Raw genomic sequence first — 18793 nt, forward strand, 5'->3', positions numbered from 1 at the left:
CCCAGGTGCGCAGGGTGCTTGTGTGAGGGGGGGGAGAGGAACCCCAGGAGCTGAGGGTGCTTGTGTGAGGGGGGGGGGGGGAGAGCAACCCCAGGAGCGGATGGTGCTTGTGTGAAGGGGGGGGGGGAGAGCAACCCCAGGAGCGGAGGGTGCTTGTGTGAAGGGGGGGGGAGCAACCCCAGGAGCTGAGGGTGCTTGTGTGAAGGGGGGGGAGCAACCCCAGGAGCGGAGGGTGCTTGTGTGAAGGGGGGGGAGCAACCCCAGGAGCTGAGGGTGCTTGTGTGAAGGGGGGGGAGCAACCCCAGGAGCGGAGGGTGCTTGTGTGAAGGGGGGGGGAGAGCAACCCCAGGAGCGGAGGGTGCTTGTGTGAAGGGGGGGGGAGCAACCCCAGGAGCTGAGGGTGCTTGTGTGAAGGGGGGGGAGCAACCCCAGGAGCGGAGGGTGCTTGTGTGAAGGGGGGGGGGAGCAACCCCAGGAGCTGAGGGTGCTTGTGTGAGGGGGGGGGGAGAGCAACCCCAGGAGCGGAGGGTGCTTGTGTGAAGGGGGGGGAGCAACCCCAGGAGCGGAGGGTGCTTGTGTGAAGGGGGGGGGAGAGCAACCCCAGGAGCTGAGGGTGCTTGTGTGAGGGGGGAAGAGAGCAACCCCAGGAGCTGAGGGTGCTTGTGTGAGGGGGGGGGGGGAGAGCAACCCCAGGAGCTGAGGGTGCTTGTGTGAAGGAGGGGGGAGAGCAACCCCAGGAGCGGAGGGTGCTTGTGTGAAGGGGGGGGGGAGAGCAACCCCAGGAGCTGAGGGTGCTTGTGTGAAGGGGGGGGAGCAACCCCAGGAGCTGAGGGTGCTTGTGTGTGTAGGGGGGGGAAGAGAGCAACCCCAGGAGCTGAGGGTGCTTGTGTGTGTAGGGGGGGGGGGGGGGGAGAGCAACCCCAGGAGCGGATGGTGCTTGTGTGAAGGGGGGGGGAGAGCAACCCCAGGAGCGGAGGGTGCTTGTGTGAAGGGGGGGGGAGAGCAACCCCAGGAGCTGAGGGTGCTTGTGTGAAGGGGGGGGGGAGCAACCCCAGGAGCGGAGGGTGCTTGTGTGAAGGGGGGGGGGGAGAGCAACCCCAGGAGCTGAGGGTGCTTGTGTGAGGGGGGAAGAGAGCAACCCCAGGAGCTGAGGGTGCTTGTGTGAGGGGGGGGGGGGGGGAGAGCAACCCCAGGAGCTGAGGGTGCTTGTGTGGAGGGGGGGAGGGGGGAGAGCAACCCCAGGAGCTGAGGGTGCTTGTATGAAGGGGGGGGGGAGCAACCCCAGGAGCTGAGGGTGCTTGTATGAAGGGGGGGGGAGCAACCCCAGGAGCTGAGGGTGCTTGTATGAAGGGGGGGGGAGCAACCCCAGGAGCGGAGGGTGCTTGTATGAAGGGGGGGAGAGAGCAACCCCAGGAGCTGAGGGTGCTTGTATGAAGGGGGGAGAGCAACCCCAGGAGCTGAGGGTGCTTGTGTGAGGGGGGGGGGGGAGAGCAACCCCAGGTGCGCAGGGTGCTTGTGTGAGGGGGGGGGGGGGGGGGAGAGCAACCCCAGGAGCTGAGGGTGCGTATATGAAAGGGGGGGGGGGGAGAGAGCAACCCCAGTAGCTGAGGGTGCTTGTATGAAGGGGGGGGGGGGAGAGCAACCCCAGGTGCGCAGGGTGCTTGTGTGAGGGGGGGGGGGGGAGAGCAACCCCAGGAGCGGATGGTGCTTGTGTGAAGGGGGGGGGAGAGCAACCCCAGGAGCGGATGGTGCTTGTGTGAAGGGGGGGGGAGAGCAACCCCAGGAGCTGAGGGTGCTTGTGTGAGGGGGGGGGGGGAGAGCAACCCCAGGAGCGGATGGTGCTTGTGTGAAGGGGGGGGGAGAGCAACCCCAGGTGCGCAGGGTGCTTGTGTGTGTAGGGGGGGGGGAAGAGAGCAACCCCAGGAGCTGAGGGTGCTTGTGTGAGGGGGGGGGGAGAGCAACCCCAGGAGCGGATAGTGCTTGTGTGAAGGGGGGGGGGAGAGCAACCCCAGGAGCGGAGGGTGCTTGTGTGAAGGGGGGGGGAGCAACCCCAGGAGCTGAGGGTGCTTGTGTGAAGGGGGGGGGGAGAGCAACCCCAGGAGCGGAGGGTGCTTGTGTGAAGGGGGGGGGGCAACCCCAGGAGCTGAGGGTGCTTGTGTGAAGGGGGGGGAGCAACCCCAGGAGCGGAGGGTGCTTGTGTGAAGGGGGGAGAGCAACCCCAGGAGCTGAGGGTGCTTGTGTGAGGGGGGAAGAGAGCAACCCCAGGAGCTGAGGGTGCTTGCATGAAGGGGGGGGAGCAACCCCAGGAGCTGAGGGTGCTTGTATGAAGGGGGGGGGAGAGCAACCACAGGAGCTGAGGGTGCTTCTATGAAGGGGGGGGAGCAACCCCAGGAGCTGAGGGTGCTTGTGTGAGGGGGGAAGAGAGCAACCCCAGGAGCTGAGGGTGCTTCTATGAAGGGGGGGGGGGGAGCAACCCCAGGAGCTGAGGGTGCTTGTGTGAGGGGGGGGGAGAGCAACCCCAGGTGCGCAGGGTGCTTGTGTGAGGGGGGGGGGAGAGCAACCCCAGGAGCTGAGGGTGCTTGTGTGAGGGGGGGGGGGAGAGCAACCCCAGGAGCTGAGGGTGCTTGTGTGAGGGGGGAAGAGAGCAACCCCAGGAGCTGAGGGTGCTTCTATGAAGGGGGGGGGGAGCAACCCCAGGAGCTGAGGGTGCTTGTGTGAGGGGGGGGGGAGAGCAACCCCAGGTGCGCAGGGTGCTTGTGTGAGGGGGGGGGGAGAGCAACCCCAGGAGCTGAGGGTGCTTGTGTGAGGGGGGGGGGGGAGAGAGCAACCCCAGGAGCGGATGGTGCTTGTGTGAAGGGGGGGGAGAGCAACCCCAGGAGCTGAGGGTGCTTGTGTGAAGGGGGGGAGCAACCCCAGGAGCTGAGGGTGCTTGTGTGAGGGGGGGGGGGGAGAGCAACCCCAGGTGCGCAGGGTGCTTGTGTGAGGGGGGGGGGAGAGCAACCCCAGGAGCTGAGGGTGCTTGTGTGAGGGGGGGGGGGGAGAGAGCAACCCCAGGAGCGGATGGTGCTTGTGTGAAGGGGGGGAGAGCAACCCCAGGAGCTGAGGGTGCTTGTGTGAAGGGGGGGGGGAGCAACCCCAGGAGCTGAGGGTGCTTGTGTGAGGGGGGGGGAGCAACCCCAGGAGCTGAGGGTGCTTGTATGAAGGGGGGGGGGGGCAACCCCAGGAGCTGAGGGTGCTTGTATGAAGGGGGGGGCAACCCCAGGAGCTGAGGGTGCTTGTGTGAAGGGGGGGGAGCAACCCCAGGAGCGGAGGGTGCTTGTATGAAGGGGGGGAGAGAGCAACCCCAGGAGCTGAGGGTGCTTGTGTGAGGGGGGAAGAGAGCAACCCCAGGAGCTGAGGGTGCTTCTATGAAGGGGGGGGGGGCAACCCCAGGAGCTGAGGGTGCTTGTGTGAGGGGGGGGGGAGAGCAACCCCAGGTGCGCAGGGTGCTTGTGTGAGGGGGGGGAGAGCAACCCCAGGAGCTGAGGGTGCTTGTGTGAGGGGGGGGGGAGAGAGCAACCCCAGGAGCGGATGGTGCTTGTGTGAAGGGGGGGAGAGCAACCCCAGGAGCTGAGGGTGCTTGTATGAAGGGGGGGGAGAGCAACCCCAGGAGCTGAGGGTGCTTGTGTGAGGGGGGGGGGGAGAGCAACCCCAGGTGCGCAGGGTGCTTGTGTGAGGGGGGGGGAGAGCAACCCCAGGAGCTGAGGGTGCTTGTGTGAGGGGGGGGGAGAGCAACCCCAGGTGCGCAGGGTGCTTGTGTGAGGGGGGGGGAGAGCAACCCCAGGAGCTGAGGGTGCTTGTGTGCGGGGGGGGGGGAGAGAGCAACCCCAGGAGCTGAGGGTGCTTGTGTGAAGGGGGGGGGAGCAACCCCAGGAGCTGAGGGTGCTTGTGTGAGGGGGGGGGGAGCAACCCCAGGAGCTGAGGGTGCTTGTGTGAAGGGGGGGGGAGAGCAACCCCAGGAGCTGAGGGTGCTTGTATGAAGGGGGGGGAGAGCAACCCCAGGAGCTGAGGGTGCTTGTATGAAGGGGGGGGAGAGCAACCCCAGGAGCTGAGGGTGCTTGTGTGAGGGGGGGGGGGGGGAGAGCAACCCCAGGTGCGCAGGGTGCTTGTGTGAAGGGGGGGGGGAGGGCAACCCCAGGAGCTGAGGGTGCTTGTGTGAAGGGGGGGGGGGAGGGCAACCCCAGGAGCGGATGGTGCTTGTGTGAAGGGGGGGAGAGCAACCCCAGGAGCTGAGGGTGCTTGTGTGAAGGGGGGGGAGCAACCCCAGGAGCTGAGGGTGCTTGTGTGAGGGGGGGGAGAGCAACCCCAGGAGCTGAGGGTGCTTGTATGAAGGGGGGGGGAGAGCAACCCCAGGAGCTGAGGGTGCTTGTGTGAGGGGGAGAGCAACCCCAGGAGCTGAGGGTGCTTGTGTGAGGGGGGGGGGGAGAGAGCAACCCCAGGAGCGGATGGTGCTTGTGTGAAGGGGGGGAGAGCAACCCCAGGAGCTGAGGGTGCTTGTGTGAAGGGGGGGAGCAACCCCAGGAGCTGAGGGTGCTTGTGTGAGGGGGGGGGGGAGAGCAACCCCAGGTGCGCAGGGTGCTTGTGTGAGGGGGGGGGGGAGAGCAACCCCAGGAGCTGAGGGTGCTTGTGTGAGGGGGGGGGGGAGAGAGCAACCCCAGGAGCGGATGGTGCTTGTGTGAAGGGGGGGAGAGCAACCCCAGGAGCTGAGGGTGCTTGTGTGAAGGGGGGGAGAGCAACCCCAGGAGCTGAGGGTGCTTGTGTGAAGGGGGGGGGAGCAACCCCAGGAGCTGAGGGTGCTTGTGTGAGGGGGGGGGAGCAACCCCAGGAGCTGAGGGTGCTTGTATGAAGGGGGGGGGGGGGCAACCCCAGGAGCTGAGGGTGCTTGTATGAAGGGGGGGGAGCAACCCCAGGAGCGGAGGGTGCTTGTGTGAAGGGGGGGGAGCAACCCCAGGAGCGGAGGGTGCTTGTATGAAGGGGGGGGAGAGAGCAACCCCAGGAGCTGAGGGTGCTTGTGTGAGGGGGGAAGAGAGCAACCCCAGGAGCTGAGGGTGCTTCTATGAAGGGGGGGGGGGCAACCCCAGGAGCTGAGGGTGCTTGTGTGAGGGGGGGGGGAGAGCAACCCCAGGTGCGCAGGGTGCTTGTGTGAGGGGGGGGAGAGCAACCCCAGGAGCTGAGGGTGCTTGTGTGAGGGGGGGGGGGAGAGAGCAACCCCAGGAGCGGATGGTGCTTGTGTGAAGGGGGGGAGAGCAACCCCAGGAGCTGAGGGTGCTTGTATGAAGGGGGGGGAGAGCAACCCCAGGAGCTGAGGGTGCTTGTGTGAGGGGGGGGGGGAGAGCAACCCCAGGTGCGCAGGGTGCTTGTGTGAGGGGGGGGGAGAGCAACCCCAGGAGCTGAGGGTGCTTGTGTGAGGGGGGGGGAGAGCAACCCCAGGTGCGCAGGGTGCTTGTGTGAGGGGGGGGGGAGAGCAACCCCAGGAGCTGAGGGTGCTTGTGTGAGGGGGGGGGGGAGAGAGCAACCCCAGGAGCTGAGGGTGCTTGTGTGAAGGGGGGGGGAGCAACCCCAGGAGCTGAGGGTGCTTGTGTGAGGGGGGGGGAGCAACCCCAGGAGCTGAGGGTGCTTGTGTGAAGGGGGGGGGAGAGCAACCCCAGGAGCTGAGGGTGCTTGTATGAAGGGGGGGGAGAGCAACCCCAGGAGCTGAGGGTGCTTGTATGAAGGGGGGGGAGAGCAACCCCAGGAGCTGAGGGTGCTTGTGTGAGGGGGGGGGGGGGGGAGAGCAACCCCAGGTGCGCAGGGTGCTTGTGTGAAGGGGGGGGGGAGGGCAACCCCAGGAGCTGAGGGTGCTTGTGTGAAGGGGGGGGGGGAGGGCAACCCCAGGAGCGGATGGTGCTTGTGTGAAGGGGGGGAGAGCAACCCCAGGAGCTGAGGGTGCTTGTGTGAAGGGGGGGGAGCAACCCCAGGAGCTGAGGGTGCTTGTGTGAGGGGGGGGAGAGCAACCCCAGGAGCTGAGGGTGCTTGTATGAAGGGGGGGGGAGAGCAACCCCAGGAGCTGAGGGTGCTTGTGTGAGGGGGGGAGCAACCCCAGGTGCGCAGGGTGCTTGTGTGAAGGGGGGGGGAGAGCAACCACAGGAGCTGAGGGTGCTTGTGTGAGGGGGGGGAGCAACCACAGGAGCTGAGGGTGCTTGTGTGAGAGGGGGGGAGCAACCACAGGAGCGGAGGGTGCTTGTGTGAGGGGGGGGGGAGAGCAACCACAGGAGCTGAGGGTGCTTGTGTGAGGGGGGGGAGCAACCCCAGGAGCTGAGGGTGCTTGTGTGAGGGGGGGGAGCAACCACAGGAGCGGAGGGTGCTTGTGTGAGGGGGGGGAGCAACCACAGGAGCGGAGGGTGCTTGTGTGAGGGGGGGAGCAACCCCAGGAGCTGAGGGTGCTTGTGTGAGGGGGGGGGGGGGGAGAGCAACCACAGGAGCGGAGGGTGCTTGTGTGAGGGGGGGGGAGAGCAACCACAGGAGCGGAGGGTGCTTGTGTGAGGGGGGGGAGCAACCACAGGAGCGGAGGGTGCTTGTGTGAGGGGGGGAGCAACCCCAGGAGCTGAGGGTGCTTGTGTGAGGGGGGGGGGGGAGAGCAACCACAGGAGCGGAGGGTGCTTGTGTGAAGGGGGGGGGGAGAGCAACACCTGAAGAGCAGAGTGGGTGTGTGAGGGGGAGCAGCGCACGAGCACACACACTCTTATGGCACGCTAGAAGTAAACAAGTAGTTTTGTGACTATAAGCACTCGAAGGATACACGTCAGGAGGAGGAAGAAACGTCAGAGGTGGAGAAACAAAGAATAGCGGCGAGAGTCACCCGATAAGACGCAGGAAAATGAGACAGACAAGAAAGCCAATCAAGAGCACGTGCAGAGGCGAGGCGACTATATGCACACATTTAATGTATGGAGACCATATGTCTTGGATACAGAGGTGAGAACTAAAGATTCTGATGTTTATTCAGCCTTCATCTTCACAATCTGTTGGATAGATCACACCCATGAGGAAGATGAGGAGCTGGGTGCCGGACTACGCGCAACAAAGACTGGTGGAGACCATATGTCTTGGATACAGAGGTGAGAACTGAAGATGAAGACAATTCTGGACATAACCACTGGCTGGAGGAACAATGCAGAGCTTGCATATCTAGCACAGGTTGAACTGTCAAAGACAGCGCTGCTGCCTCACAGCCTGGAGAGGTTTCTTCAGGAGGGAAGGGGGACAGGGGGGGGGGGGGGGAGAATGGCTTGCAAGTGGATGGCGGAGTCAAGTTCAGAGCCACCAATCTGGATTTTCCAGGACTGAAAATATAGGTAAAGGGCAAAGGTCATACCAGGGTCCGGCTTCCCTCCTTCTTAGGTATAAATCTAGGTGATTAGTTCTTCTAACCCTTGAGTAAGGACAACTGGTTCTGGAGAAGAAGCAGAGACTCTGGTTCAGAGATCTGAGTGTGGGGGGTGCAGGATGTACAACCCTGCAGCAGCCCAGGGCTAGCGCTCAGAAGCCATATCTAGCTGTGGAGCACGTGCGGGGCCAGGGGTGGGAGCAGGGGCGGAGGAGCGTTGCCCCACTGCTTTGAGGCCATGCAGAGGAAAAAGAAAATGATAATAAAAAAACTTGTTATAATTTATTTCCCTTCCTAGGTGCAGGGAGGGGCTGTCCAGAGCGAGCAGGGCCCAGGGGAGGAGTGGTTTGCCCACTCAAAGTGCGCATGAATGTTTGACCGGCCATCTTGGGACGGTCAAATGTTCATGCGCACTTTGCGCGCTCCCCACCAGGCTACATTACACATCCTGTTGAGGAACATGCACAGGCGCTGTGTCCCCGTCTGAGCGCGGAAACCCAGCACTCAGACCAATCACAATTCTGCACTGCAGCATTGTGATTGGCTTAGGGACCCTGGGAATCCGGGTGCTTGGCCTGCGACGAGGAGACTGAAGAAGCTGCAGAGAGGCGGCGGCTGGCGGCGTGAGCAGAAGGTGAGTTCTAATATTTGTTGTTCTTTTTTTTATTTTTTACCCCACTCCTCCCCCACAATATACACCCGCACACCGCTGGTCCATACCGGCCGCCGCTGGGTGGAGGTCAAGGTAAGCCAGACTAGGGGTGTGAGAGGCCAGGCTGGTTGGCTCCATGGGGTTTGAATATCCCAATGAACGCAGAATCCACAGGCGTGCAAAGGTTTCTGCTGCTATAGGCACTAGGGGTGTCAGAGGCCAGGGTGGATGGCACCAGGGCGTTGAATGTTACAGTGGATGCAGGGGTCCACGGTGTGCAAAGGCGGTCGGCTGCTGTAGGCGCTAGATGTTTTGTCCAGGCCACGATCCATTGTGTCCCCTTCGTTGTTTGGAGACGTAGCCCTAAGAGTCACGTTCTGATGTTTATTCAGCCTTCATCTTCACAATCTGTTGGATAGATCACACCCATGAGGAAGATGAGGAGCTGGGTGCCGGACTCCGCGCAACAAAGACTGGTGAATCTTAAAGTCCATCTCACCTCCAGCAGAGCAGAGGGGTGAAGGTCCTCAACCCTTCTTTATCATGAGGAGACGACATCCGCCTGCTGTGATGTGAGCTTTATCGAGACCAGCAGCAGGTACTTCACACCTAGCCCTGTAGCAATGCTCACAGGTCAGGAAAGCTGACATGGAGTCCGGGGCCAGCAGCACTTTGTTGGATTCTATATGGCTTGGGCCATGTTGTCTTCCCAGTTGAAACAGGAGGCCATCATTAGGAGGGGCAGAGCTTTGGGGGGCACCCAGTCTAGAAGGACCGTTCGTCACCTTGTGTACCATCTCCACTGTGAAACATACAGATAGCCCTTGGGTGTAACCTGTGCTGTGAAACGGTTTTGTAAATTGAATGCTCTGCCCTCTACACTCTCAGGGACGCCTGTGATTCCAATACTGTTTCTCCATGTACTTTCTTCCCCATCCTACGAAGCCAGAATCCAGCTAAAAATGGCATGCATAACCCACAAAGCGCTCCACCACAATACACCCAGCTACCTTGCTCAGAAAATTAAACTATCTGGAGGGAACAAACCGGCCAGGAGTGCAAAGGAGCTGGTGTTGAGACCAGCCATCTTCCGGAAGAAGAAAACTTACGACAGAGCTTTCTCAGGAGCAGCCCCTAGGATCTGGAATTCACTTCATCCAAACATTAGAAAGATTGAAGACACAGCATCCTTTAAGAGGGAAACTAAGATCTTCCTAATGAGTAAGTTCCTTCCATAGACGAGGCGCGGGACGACAGAATTCATGTTCAAAGACTGGAACTGAAACATACACAGGAAATAGACACTTAGGATCGATCGATTCTGTTACACATTATATTTTGCTATATACTAAACCTATGTCATACTCTAAGTATATATTCTTTGTAGAAATTTGTATTGATATTTTCACTCTATTGGCGTATATGTACCTACCTCATAATATTGTGAAAGTTACTACAACAATGCGTGACTAACTACCTCATGTAATGTGAAGCGCTCTGATACCCAAGGGTCATGTTCGCGCTATACAAAACTCTTAAAATAAATAAATAAAAATAAATCCTCTGTCCTGTTTTCAAGCACGGTGACGTTCTACTGAAGTTTCTAGGTGTCCTCAGGCAGTGCTAGGACAGCTGCGCAGAGTGCTGGTAGTGTTGATTTTGCATTGGTAACTGTTTGACTAGCCTGACAGATCCGCAGAGCAAATGCCCAGCTCCAGAGTACTGTGTCCATCTTGAGTTGTACGGCTTCTCTGCTATCAATCACAACACTCCCTATTCAGTCTAGTTTCTCCATTTAGGCTGTTGTTATTCTCAAGGTTTAACTTTTAGACCCCTCTGGTACCGTGGGCTGCTGCTCCAGTTTGGTGTGGTTTGTTTGTCGCTCGATGTGCCATTTTGGGTTTGCCCAGGTTACCACTTACTACAAGGGGTTGTGTTCCTTGACCCAAGGCAGCTCCACATAGCTTTCTGCATCAGTGGAAGAGAGGCCCGGCGATTAGACATGCACACCAAAGGCTTGTGTCCCTTCGCTATAAAGACCAAGTGTGGCCTTGGGGGCACTCGCACATCGATGAGGGGCGCAGAAGGGATCAAAGACTTCTAAGAGCCACACCCGGGATCGAAGACTTCTATCCCAAGAGCCACACTAGGGATCGAAGACTTCTATCCCAAGAGCCACACCAGGGATCAAAGACTTCTATCCCAAGAGCCACACCAGGGATCAAAGACTTCTATCCTAAGAGCCACACCAGGGATCAAAGACTTCTATCCTAAGAGCCACATCAGGGATCAAAGACTTCTATCCCAAGAGCCACACCAGGGATCAAAGACTTCTATCCCAAGAGCCACACCAGGGATCAAAGACTTCTATCCTAAGAGCCACACCAGGGATCAAAGACTTCTATCCTAAGAGCCACACTAGGGATCGAAGACTTCTATCTCAAGAGCCACACCAGGGATCGAAGACTTCTATCCTAAGAGCCAGACCAGGGATCAAAGACTTCTATCCCAAGAGCCACACTAGGGATCGAAGACTTCTATCCTAAGAGCCTCACCAGGGATCGAACACTTCTATCCCAAGAGCCACACCAGGGATCGAAGACTTCTATAGCCACACTAGGGATCGAAGACTTCTATCCCAAGAGCCTCACCAGGGATCGAACACTTCTATCCCAAGAGCCACACCAGGGATCAAAGACATCTATCCCAAGAGGCACACCAGGGATCGAAGACTTCTACCCAAGAGCCACACCAGGGATCAAAGACTTCTATCCCAAGAGCCACACCAGGGATCGAAGACTTCTATCCTAAGAGCCACACCAGGGATCGAAGACTTCTATCCCAAGAGCCACACCAGGGATCGAAAACGCAGATCCCAAGAGCCAGACCAGGGATCAAAGACTTCTATCCTGAGAGCCACACCAGGGATCGAATGCTTCTATCCCAAGAGCCACACCAGGGATCGAAGACTTCTATCCCAAGAGCCACACCAGGGATCGAAGATGTATATCCCATGAGCCACACCAGGAATCGAAGACTTCTATCCCAAGAGCCACACCAGGGATCGAAGACATATATCCAAAGAGGAACACCAGGGATCGAAGACATATCCAAAGAGCCACACCAGGGATCAAAGACTTATATCCAAAGAGCCACACCAGGGATCAAAGACGTATATCCCATGAGCCACACCAGGGATCGAAGCGTACGTCCCCAATATATACAACACATGATACACTGAAAGATGCCCGTCAGGCACCCGGGTCATACTTACAATAAAGCTGCACTAAGGGTCGAACACGTACATCCACATATATGTCGACATATGATACTTGAAAGATGCCCATCAGGCAGGATGGTCATACTTACAATGTATTCGTTAGTTTGTGCAAACATGCATCATGAATGCATCCCTGATGTGGGCACACCTTGGGTTCTTCACATAAAAGACTTCACACAGTTCTTAATGTACTTTTAGTTGTATTCCTTATTTTTTTGCATGATCTTTTTGTATATCAAGTTCATCATCACTGTATTATCCATATATCCGACATCTTCGTGCAAAGCTCCGATGCATTTCGGGCTATCATGCCCTTTCTCAAGGAGCTCTAATAAATCAAAACAAATGAAATATAGACATCACATATCTCTAATAAAAAACATATCAAAGCTTATCAAGACAGTCGATCTGATGTATAAAACATTCTCTCATGCTTAAGGTTATGAAAGTGCTTGTTGCGTGATTATGTGGTTAGGGTGTGCCGAGGGCGTGAAACATAAAAACGTGCTCGATTTAAAATAAATACTCAGCACTTACGTGTCTGAATGTCCCAGACGTGAGGGATGAAGCTGAAAATAAACGGTAACGAAAATGGCGTTAAATCAATGCACGAGGCCTCGTGACTGTATACGGATTCAAGGGTGTAGCGGTACAAAACCGACTTACTGGGTAAACGTGAATTTTCGAACGTGCCCGGTCCGGTAAGCTTCAATTCCGGGTTTGTTTGGGGTGTGACTCAGTGTAATATCGTGTTCGGTGATTGGGTGGTGTGACGTATTGGCGCCCCGCTGCGTGTGTAAAGATTAAAAACGGACTCAATATTAGCGGCCAGGTTAGGGGAAGCTGGATTACAAACTAGGCGAAGTATACACCTGGGCAGAGGTGTACGCCCACAGACGTAGGAATAAACCGTGTAGCCAACAAACAGACACTTCATCTTCCGGCAGGGAGTCATCAAGCCGACTACAACCAGGACGACCTAACATATCTATGACAACATCCCAAAAACCGGACGGATCTAAAACTAAAAACACTACACAGGAGAGCAGTCCTTCTACATCAGAACCTTTTTTAGAGGCAGGCCCAGACGACAGAGGAGACCCAGGAGGGGTAAAAGAGAAGGGTCCTCCCAATACAAGACGTACAATCCAAAAGAAGGATACAAAAAAGAGGAACACCTAGTTATCAATATTTCGGACACTCCATTAGAAGCATATGAAATGAAACTACTAGAAAAAGGCACATCTTTCATACCAACCACCCAAACAAACCTATTAGAATTGGAAACAAGCAGATTTAAATTCACTCGCAAGCTCCGACTACGCCATTTCTTTGAAAATGTTTTACCACCTACAATCCAGGAAAAAACAGATTTACCAAAGGGCTTACGCCCATCAAGCTCTTACCAAGCAGCCACAAATGTATTGATTTGTTAGAAACATTAGTCAAACAGGACCTGATGAAAATCAACTATAGAAAAAAGTCACTAAAAACACGACTCAAAAAGATCGGGATACATTAAAGAAAATAACCAACAACAAGCAAATTAAATGCATTAAAGCCGACAAGGGCAGGGCTTTGGTAGTCCTAAACACTAAGATGTATGAACTGAAAATTCAAGAACACATTTCAGACGCTGCGACGTATATGAAATTGGAAGGGAACCCCACCACCCAATACACAACAATACTTGGTGACTTAGTCAGAAAAGCACAAGATTCAGGAATAATAGACAAAAGGACCAAAAAGTATCTTCTTTTTGAACATCCCAGAAGTCCAAGCATAAACATGTCACCAAAAATTCACAAAAGCATAGAGGATCCGCCTTTTAGACCAATAGTATCCACCAGGGGTTCCCTACATGAACCTGTAGGTAAATTCCTTGATCGATACCTTCAGCCACTTGTGAAACGTATGCAAAGTTACGTGAAAGACACCACAGAATTTTTGTTAAGACTTACAGAAGTTCCAGTGGAACCTAACGAACATCTAATCTTATGTACTGCTGACGTAAAATCTCTGTAAACGTCTATCCCTCATGGTGGGGGGATAGACGCTATTGAAAAGGCAATTTTGAATAGTGAAATAGAACCGGAGATGCAACAATTTCTAATGGAACTCATGGTGTTCACCCTATATCATAGCTACTTTGAATACAACAAAACATGGTACCTGCAGCTGTCCGGGATGTCCATGGGCAATTGCGCAGCGCCCACATACGCTAACATATACATGATGGAATTCGAGAACAGACATATTTATGGCAACTCAACATGGTCGAGGAACCTAAAATTATTAGTCAGATACATTGACGACCTGTTTTTCATTTGGAAAGACTTCCAACAAAATTTACAACAAACACTAACTGACCTGAATACAAAAGATGACAGAATCCAGCTCACATGGCAAATGAGCGAAAAATCAATAAGCTTCCTGGATGTCCTAATTTCAAGAACACCCCAAGGATTTGAGACAGACCTATTTCGAAAGAATACACATCGTAACACTTTACATTTTTCAAGCTTCCACCAGGGTGCGTTAAAACGACACATACCGTACTCACAAATGTTAAGAGCTATACGCATCACTTCGAGGGAAGACACATGACAACAACGCATCAATGAAATGGGTGACAGATTCCGGGAAAGAGGATACCCAAAAAAATCTAATAGAAGACGCAGCGAACAGGGTATCAAAAACTACTCGCGAGCAGGCACTAAAAAAAAAAAATCAGAGAAACCCAAAGACACCAGAATGGTGCTGGTATCAAAATTTTCTACCCTAAGCACTACTTACAAAAAAATTATTCTAAAACACTGGCCGATCCTTGCAGCTGAACCGGAACTCACCAACGTATTTACCACACCACCTATTTTTGCGTACACACGCAACAGCAACTTCAAAGAAATTCTCATGAAAGAGACGGTTGAATTCACCACAACTAAGGGCACTAGACCCTGTTTAAATTGTAATAGCTGCAATAACGTAATGAAAGGAAACTCAATAACACACCCAATGAAGGGTTACAACACCAAGCTCAATGTAAACGCTACATGTGATTCATCTAACCTCATCTACATGTTGAAATGCCAGTGCGGCAAAATATATGTGGGAAAAACCGAAAGGAAAATAAAAGTACGTCTGAATGAGCACAAATCGAACATCAGGACTAAAAATGAGAAGTCGAACATAGCCACCCACTTTATGGAACAAAAACACAGTATTGCCCAATTGAAGTTTTTGATACTTGAAATAATTGAGAAAAAAGAAGGCATGGACAATAATACAATTCTTCTAAGACGTGAAACATCTTGGATTTACCGTCTCCAACCTATGAAGCCATTTGGGCTTAATGATAGAGTGGAACTTAGTTGCTTCTTATAGCCACCGCACTGGTTCCGCTTTTGATGCTACCCAAACTCTTTTGTACCTATACATGTATCTGTGTGAACACATATGTCGATATACCTCTCAAGTATAAGTGCCAGTAATCCTACACCTGATTGTGTTAATACTACTACAGCTTCCCCTAACATGGCCGCTAATATCGAGTCCGTTTTTAATCTTTACACACGCAGCGGGGCGCCAATACGTCACACCACCCAATCACCGAACTCGATATTACACTGAGTCACACCCCAAACAAACCCTCGGCGGAATTGAAGCTTACCGGACCGGGCACGTTCGAAAATTCACGTTTACCCAGTAAGTCGGTTTTGTACCGCTACACCCTTGAATCCGTATACAGTCACGAGGCCTCGTGCATTGATTTAACGCCATTTTCGTTACCGTTTATTTTCAGCTTCATCCCTCACGTCTGGGACATTCAGACACGTAAGTGCGGAGTATGTACTTTAAATCGAGCACTTTTTTATGTTTCACGCCCTCGGCACACCCTAACCACATAATCACGCAACAAGCACTTTCATAACCTTAAGCATGAGAGAATGTTTTATACATCAGATCGACTGTCTTGATAAGCTTTGATATGTTTTTTATTAGAGATATGTGATGTCTATATTTCATTTGTTTTGATTTATTAGAGCTCCTTGAGAAAGGGCATGATAGCCCGAAATGCATCGGAGCTTTGCACGAAGATGTCGGATATATGGATAATACAGTGATGATGAACTTGATATACAAAAAGATCATGCAAAAAAATAAGGAATAAAACTAAAAGTACATTAAGAACTGTGTGAAGTCTTTTATGTGAAGAACCCAAGGTGTGCCCACATCAGGGATGCATTCATGATGCATGTTTGCACAAACTAACGAATACTCAAGAACGTACAGGTCGGATACGTTACCTGCAGGAGCACCCTACCCTAACATTCAGAACAAACAAACTTCTTTTTCAACAACCAGTGTTGTGCACCTCCCGCAACTATAGTCATACTTACAATGTAGCCACACTGAGGGTCGAAGGCGTAGGTCCCACAGGTGTACAGATGAGTGCGGTTCACCAATTCCAGGATCCGGATATAGTTTTGACAGTCGGCCTGAAGTGGGGCAAAACACAACGTGTGGACAGTGAGTTACACATGTGTAAGGAAATGCAGCAAGAAAGCAGAGAAACAGCAGCCACTACCGAAGAGGAGATGAGTGGTGAGAGTCCGGGGCACTGCAGTCCACACACCCAAAGTGAGGAAGAATGGGGCATGCATGAGGGGAGCAGGAGAGCAAACACTCCCCTTCCTGATGAGAGGGAGTGGAGCCACCCACACCCCCCACACACCCCCTTCAGATGAGGGGGAGTGGAGCAGCCCACACACCCCCTTCCTGATGAGGGCGTGGGGCAGCCCACACACCCCCTTCAAATGAGGCAGAGTGGAGCCGCCCACACACCCCCTTCAGATGAGGGGGAGTGGAGCCGCCCACACACCCCCTTCAGATGAGGGGGAGTGGAGCCGCCCACACACCCCCTTCAGATGAGGGGGAGTGGAGCAGCCCACACACTCCCCTTCCTGATGAGGGCGTGGGGCAGCCCACACACCCCCTTCAAATGAGGCAGAGTGGAGCCGCCCACACACCTCCTTCAGATGAGGGGGAGTGGAGCCGCCCACACACCCCCTTCAGAAGAGGGGGAGTGGAGCCGCCCACACACCCCCTTCAGATGAGGGGGAGTGGAGCAGCCCACACACTCCCCTTCCTGATGAGGGCGTGGGGCAGCCCACACACCCCCTTCAAATGAGGCAGAGTGGAGCCGCCCACACACCCCCTTCAGATGAGGGGGAGTGGAGCCGCCCACACACCCCCTTCAGAAGAGGGGGAGTGGAGCCGCCCACACACCCCCTTCAGATGAGGGGGAGTGGAGCAGCCCACACACCCCCCTTCCTGATGAGGGCGTGGGGCAGCCCACACACCCCCTTCAAATGAGGCAGAGTGGAGCCGCCCACACACCCCCTTCAGATGAGGGGGAGTGGAGCCGCCCACACACCCCCTTCAGAAGAGGGAGAGTGGAGCCGCCCACACACCCCCTTCAGATGAGGGGGAGTGGAGCAGCCCACACACTCCCCTTCCTGATGAGGGCGTGGGGCAGCCCACACACCCCCTTCAAATGAGGCAGAGTGGAGCCGCCCACACACCCCCTTCAGATGAGGGGGAGTGGAGCCGCCCACACACCCCCTTCAGAAGAGGGGGAGTGGAGCCGCCCACACACCCCCTTCAGATAAGGGGGAGTGGAGCCGCCCACACACCCCGTTCAGATGAGGGGGAGTGGAGCCACCCACACACCCCCTTCAGATGAGGGGGAGTGGAGCCGCCCACACATCCCCTTCAGATGAGGGGGAGTGGAGCCGCCCACACACCCACTTCAGATGAGGGGGGGTGAAGCAGCCCACACACCCCCTTCAGATGAGGGGGAGTGGAGCCTCCCATACACCCCCTTCAGATGAGGGGGAGTGGAGCAGCCCACACACCCCCTTCAGATGAGGGGGAGTGGAGCAGCCCACACACCCCCTTCAGATGAGGGGGAGTGGAGCCGCCCACACACCCCCTTCAGATGAGGGGGAGTGGAGCAGCCCACACACCCCCTTCAGATGAGGGGGAGTGGAGCAGCCCACACACCCCCTTCAGATGAGGGGGAGTGGAGCAGCCCACACACCCCCTTCAGATGAGGGGGAGTGGAGCCGCCCACACACCCCCTTCAGATGAGGGGGAGTGGAGCCGCCCACACACCCCCTTCAGATGAGGGGGAGTGGAGCCACCCACACACCCCTTTCAGATGAGGGGGAGTGGAGCCGCCCACACATCCCGTTCAAAGGAGGGGGAGTGGAGCCGCCCACACACCCCCTTCAAATGAAGCAGAGTGGAGCCGCCCACACACCCCCTTCAGATGAGGGGGAGTGGAACAGCCCACACACCCCCTTCAGATGAGGGGGAATGGAGCCGCCCACACATCCCGTTCAAAGGAGGGGGAGTGGAGCCGCCCACACACCCCCTTCAAATGAAGCAGAGTGGAGCCGCCCACACACCCCCTTCAGATGAGGGGGAGTGGAACAGACCACACACCCCCTTCAGATGAGGGGGAGTGGAACAGACCAAACACCCCCTTCAGATCAGGGGGAGTGGAGCCACCCACACCCCGTTCAGATGAGGGGGGGGGTCAAGCAGCCCACACACCCCCTTCAGATGAGGGGGAGTGGAGCAGCCCACACACCCCCTTCAGATGAGGGGGAGTGGAGCAGCCCACACACCCCCTTCAGATGAGGGGGAGTGGAGCAGCCCACACACCCCCTTCAGATGAGGGGGAGTGGAGCCGCCCACACACCCCCTTCAGATGAGGGGGAGTGGAGCCACCCACACACCCCTTTCAGATGAGGGGGAGTGGAGCCACCCACACATCCCGTTCAAAGGAGGGGGAGTGGAGCCGCCCACACACCCCCTTCAAATGAAGCAGAGTGGAGCCGCCCACACACCCCCTTCAGATGAGGGGGAGTGGAACAGCCCACACACCCCCTTCAGATGAGGGGGAGTGGAGCCGCCCACACATCCCGTTCAAAGGAGGGGGAGTGGAGCCGCCCACACACCCCCTTCAAATGAAGCAGAGTGGAGCCGCCCACACACCCCCTTCAGATGAGGGGGAGTGGAACATACCACACACCCCCTTCAGATGAGGGGGAGTGGAACAGACCACACACCCCCTTCAGATGAGGGGGAGTGGAGCCACCCACACCCCGTTCAGATGAGGGGGGGGGGTCAAGCAGCCCACACACCCCCTTCAGATGAGGGGGAGTGGAGCAGCCCACACACCCCCTTCAGATGAGGGGGAGTGGAGCCGCCCACACACCCCCTTCAGATGAGGGGGAGTGGAGCCGCCCACACACCCCCTTCAGATGAGGGGGAGTGGAGCCACCCACACACCCCTTTCAGATGAGGGGGAGTGGAGCCGCCCACACATCCCGTTCAAAGGAGGGGGAGTGGAGCCGCCCACACACCCCCTTCAAATGAAGCAGAG

At 56.0% G+C, this 18793-nt stretch overlaps 1 protein-coding gene across 1 annotated transcript in view; it reads right to left on the reverse strand.

The window, feature by feature from the left end:
- Positions 1-18793, reverse strand: part of SEMA4F (ssemaphorin 4F) — a 268518-nt gene that overhangs the window by 121494 nt on the left and 128231 nt on the right. Inside the window, exon 5 of the mRNA XM_078678828.1 lies at positions 15738-15836. Coding sequence (XP_078534954.1) covers positions 15738-15836 — 99 coding nt within the window. The remainder of the gene's footprint in view (positions 1-15737; positions 15837-18793) is intronic.

The sequence above is a fragment of the Lissotriton helveticus genome, chromosome 2_2, assembly GCF_964261635.1.
Source record: "Lissotriton helveticus chromosome 2_2, aLisHel1.1, whole genome shotgun sequence".
In the NCBI taxonomy this organism is placed as follows: Eukaryota; Metazoa; Chordata; class Amphibia; order Caudata; family Salamandridae; genus Lissotriton; species Lissotriton helveticus.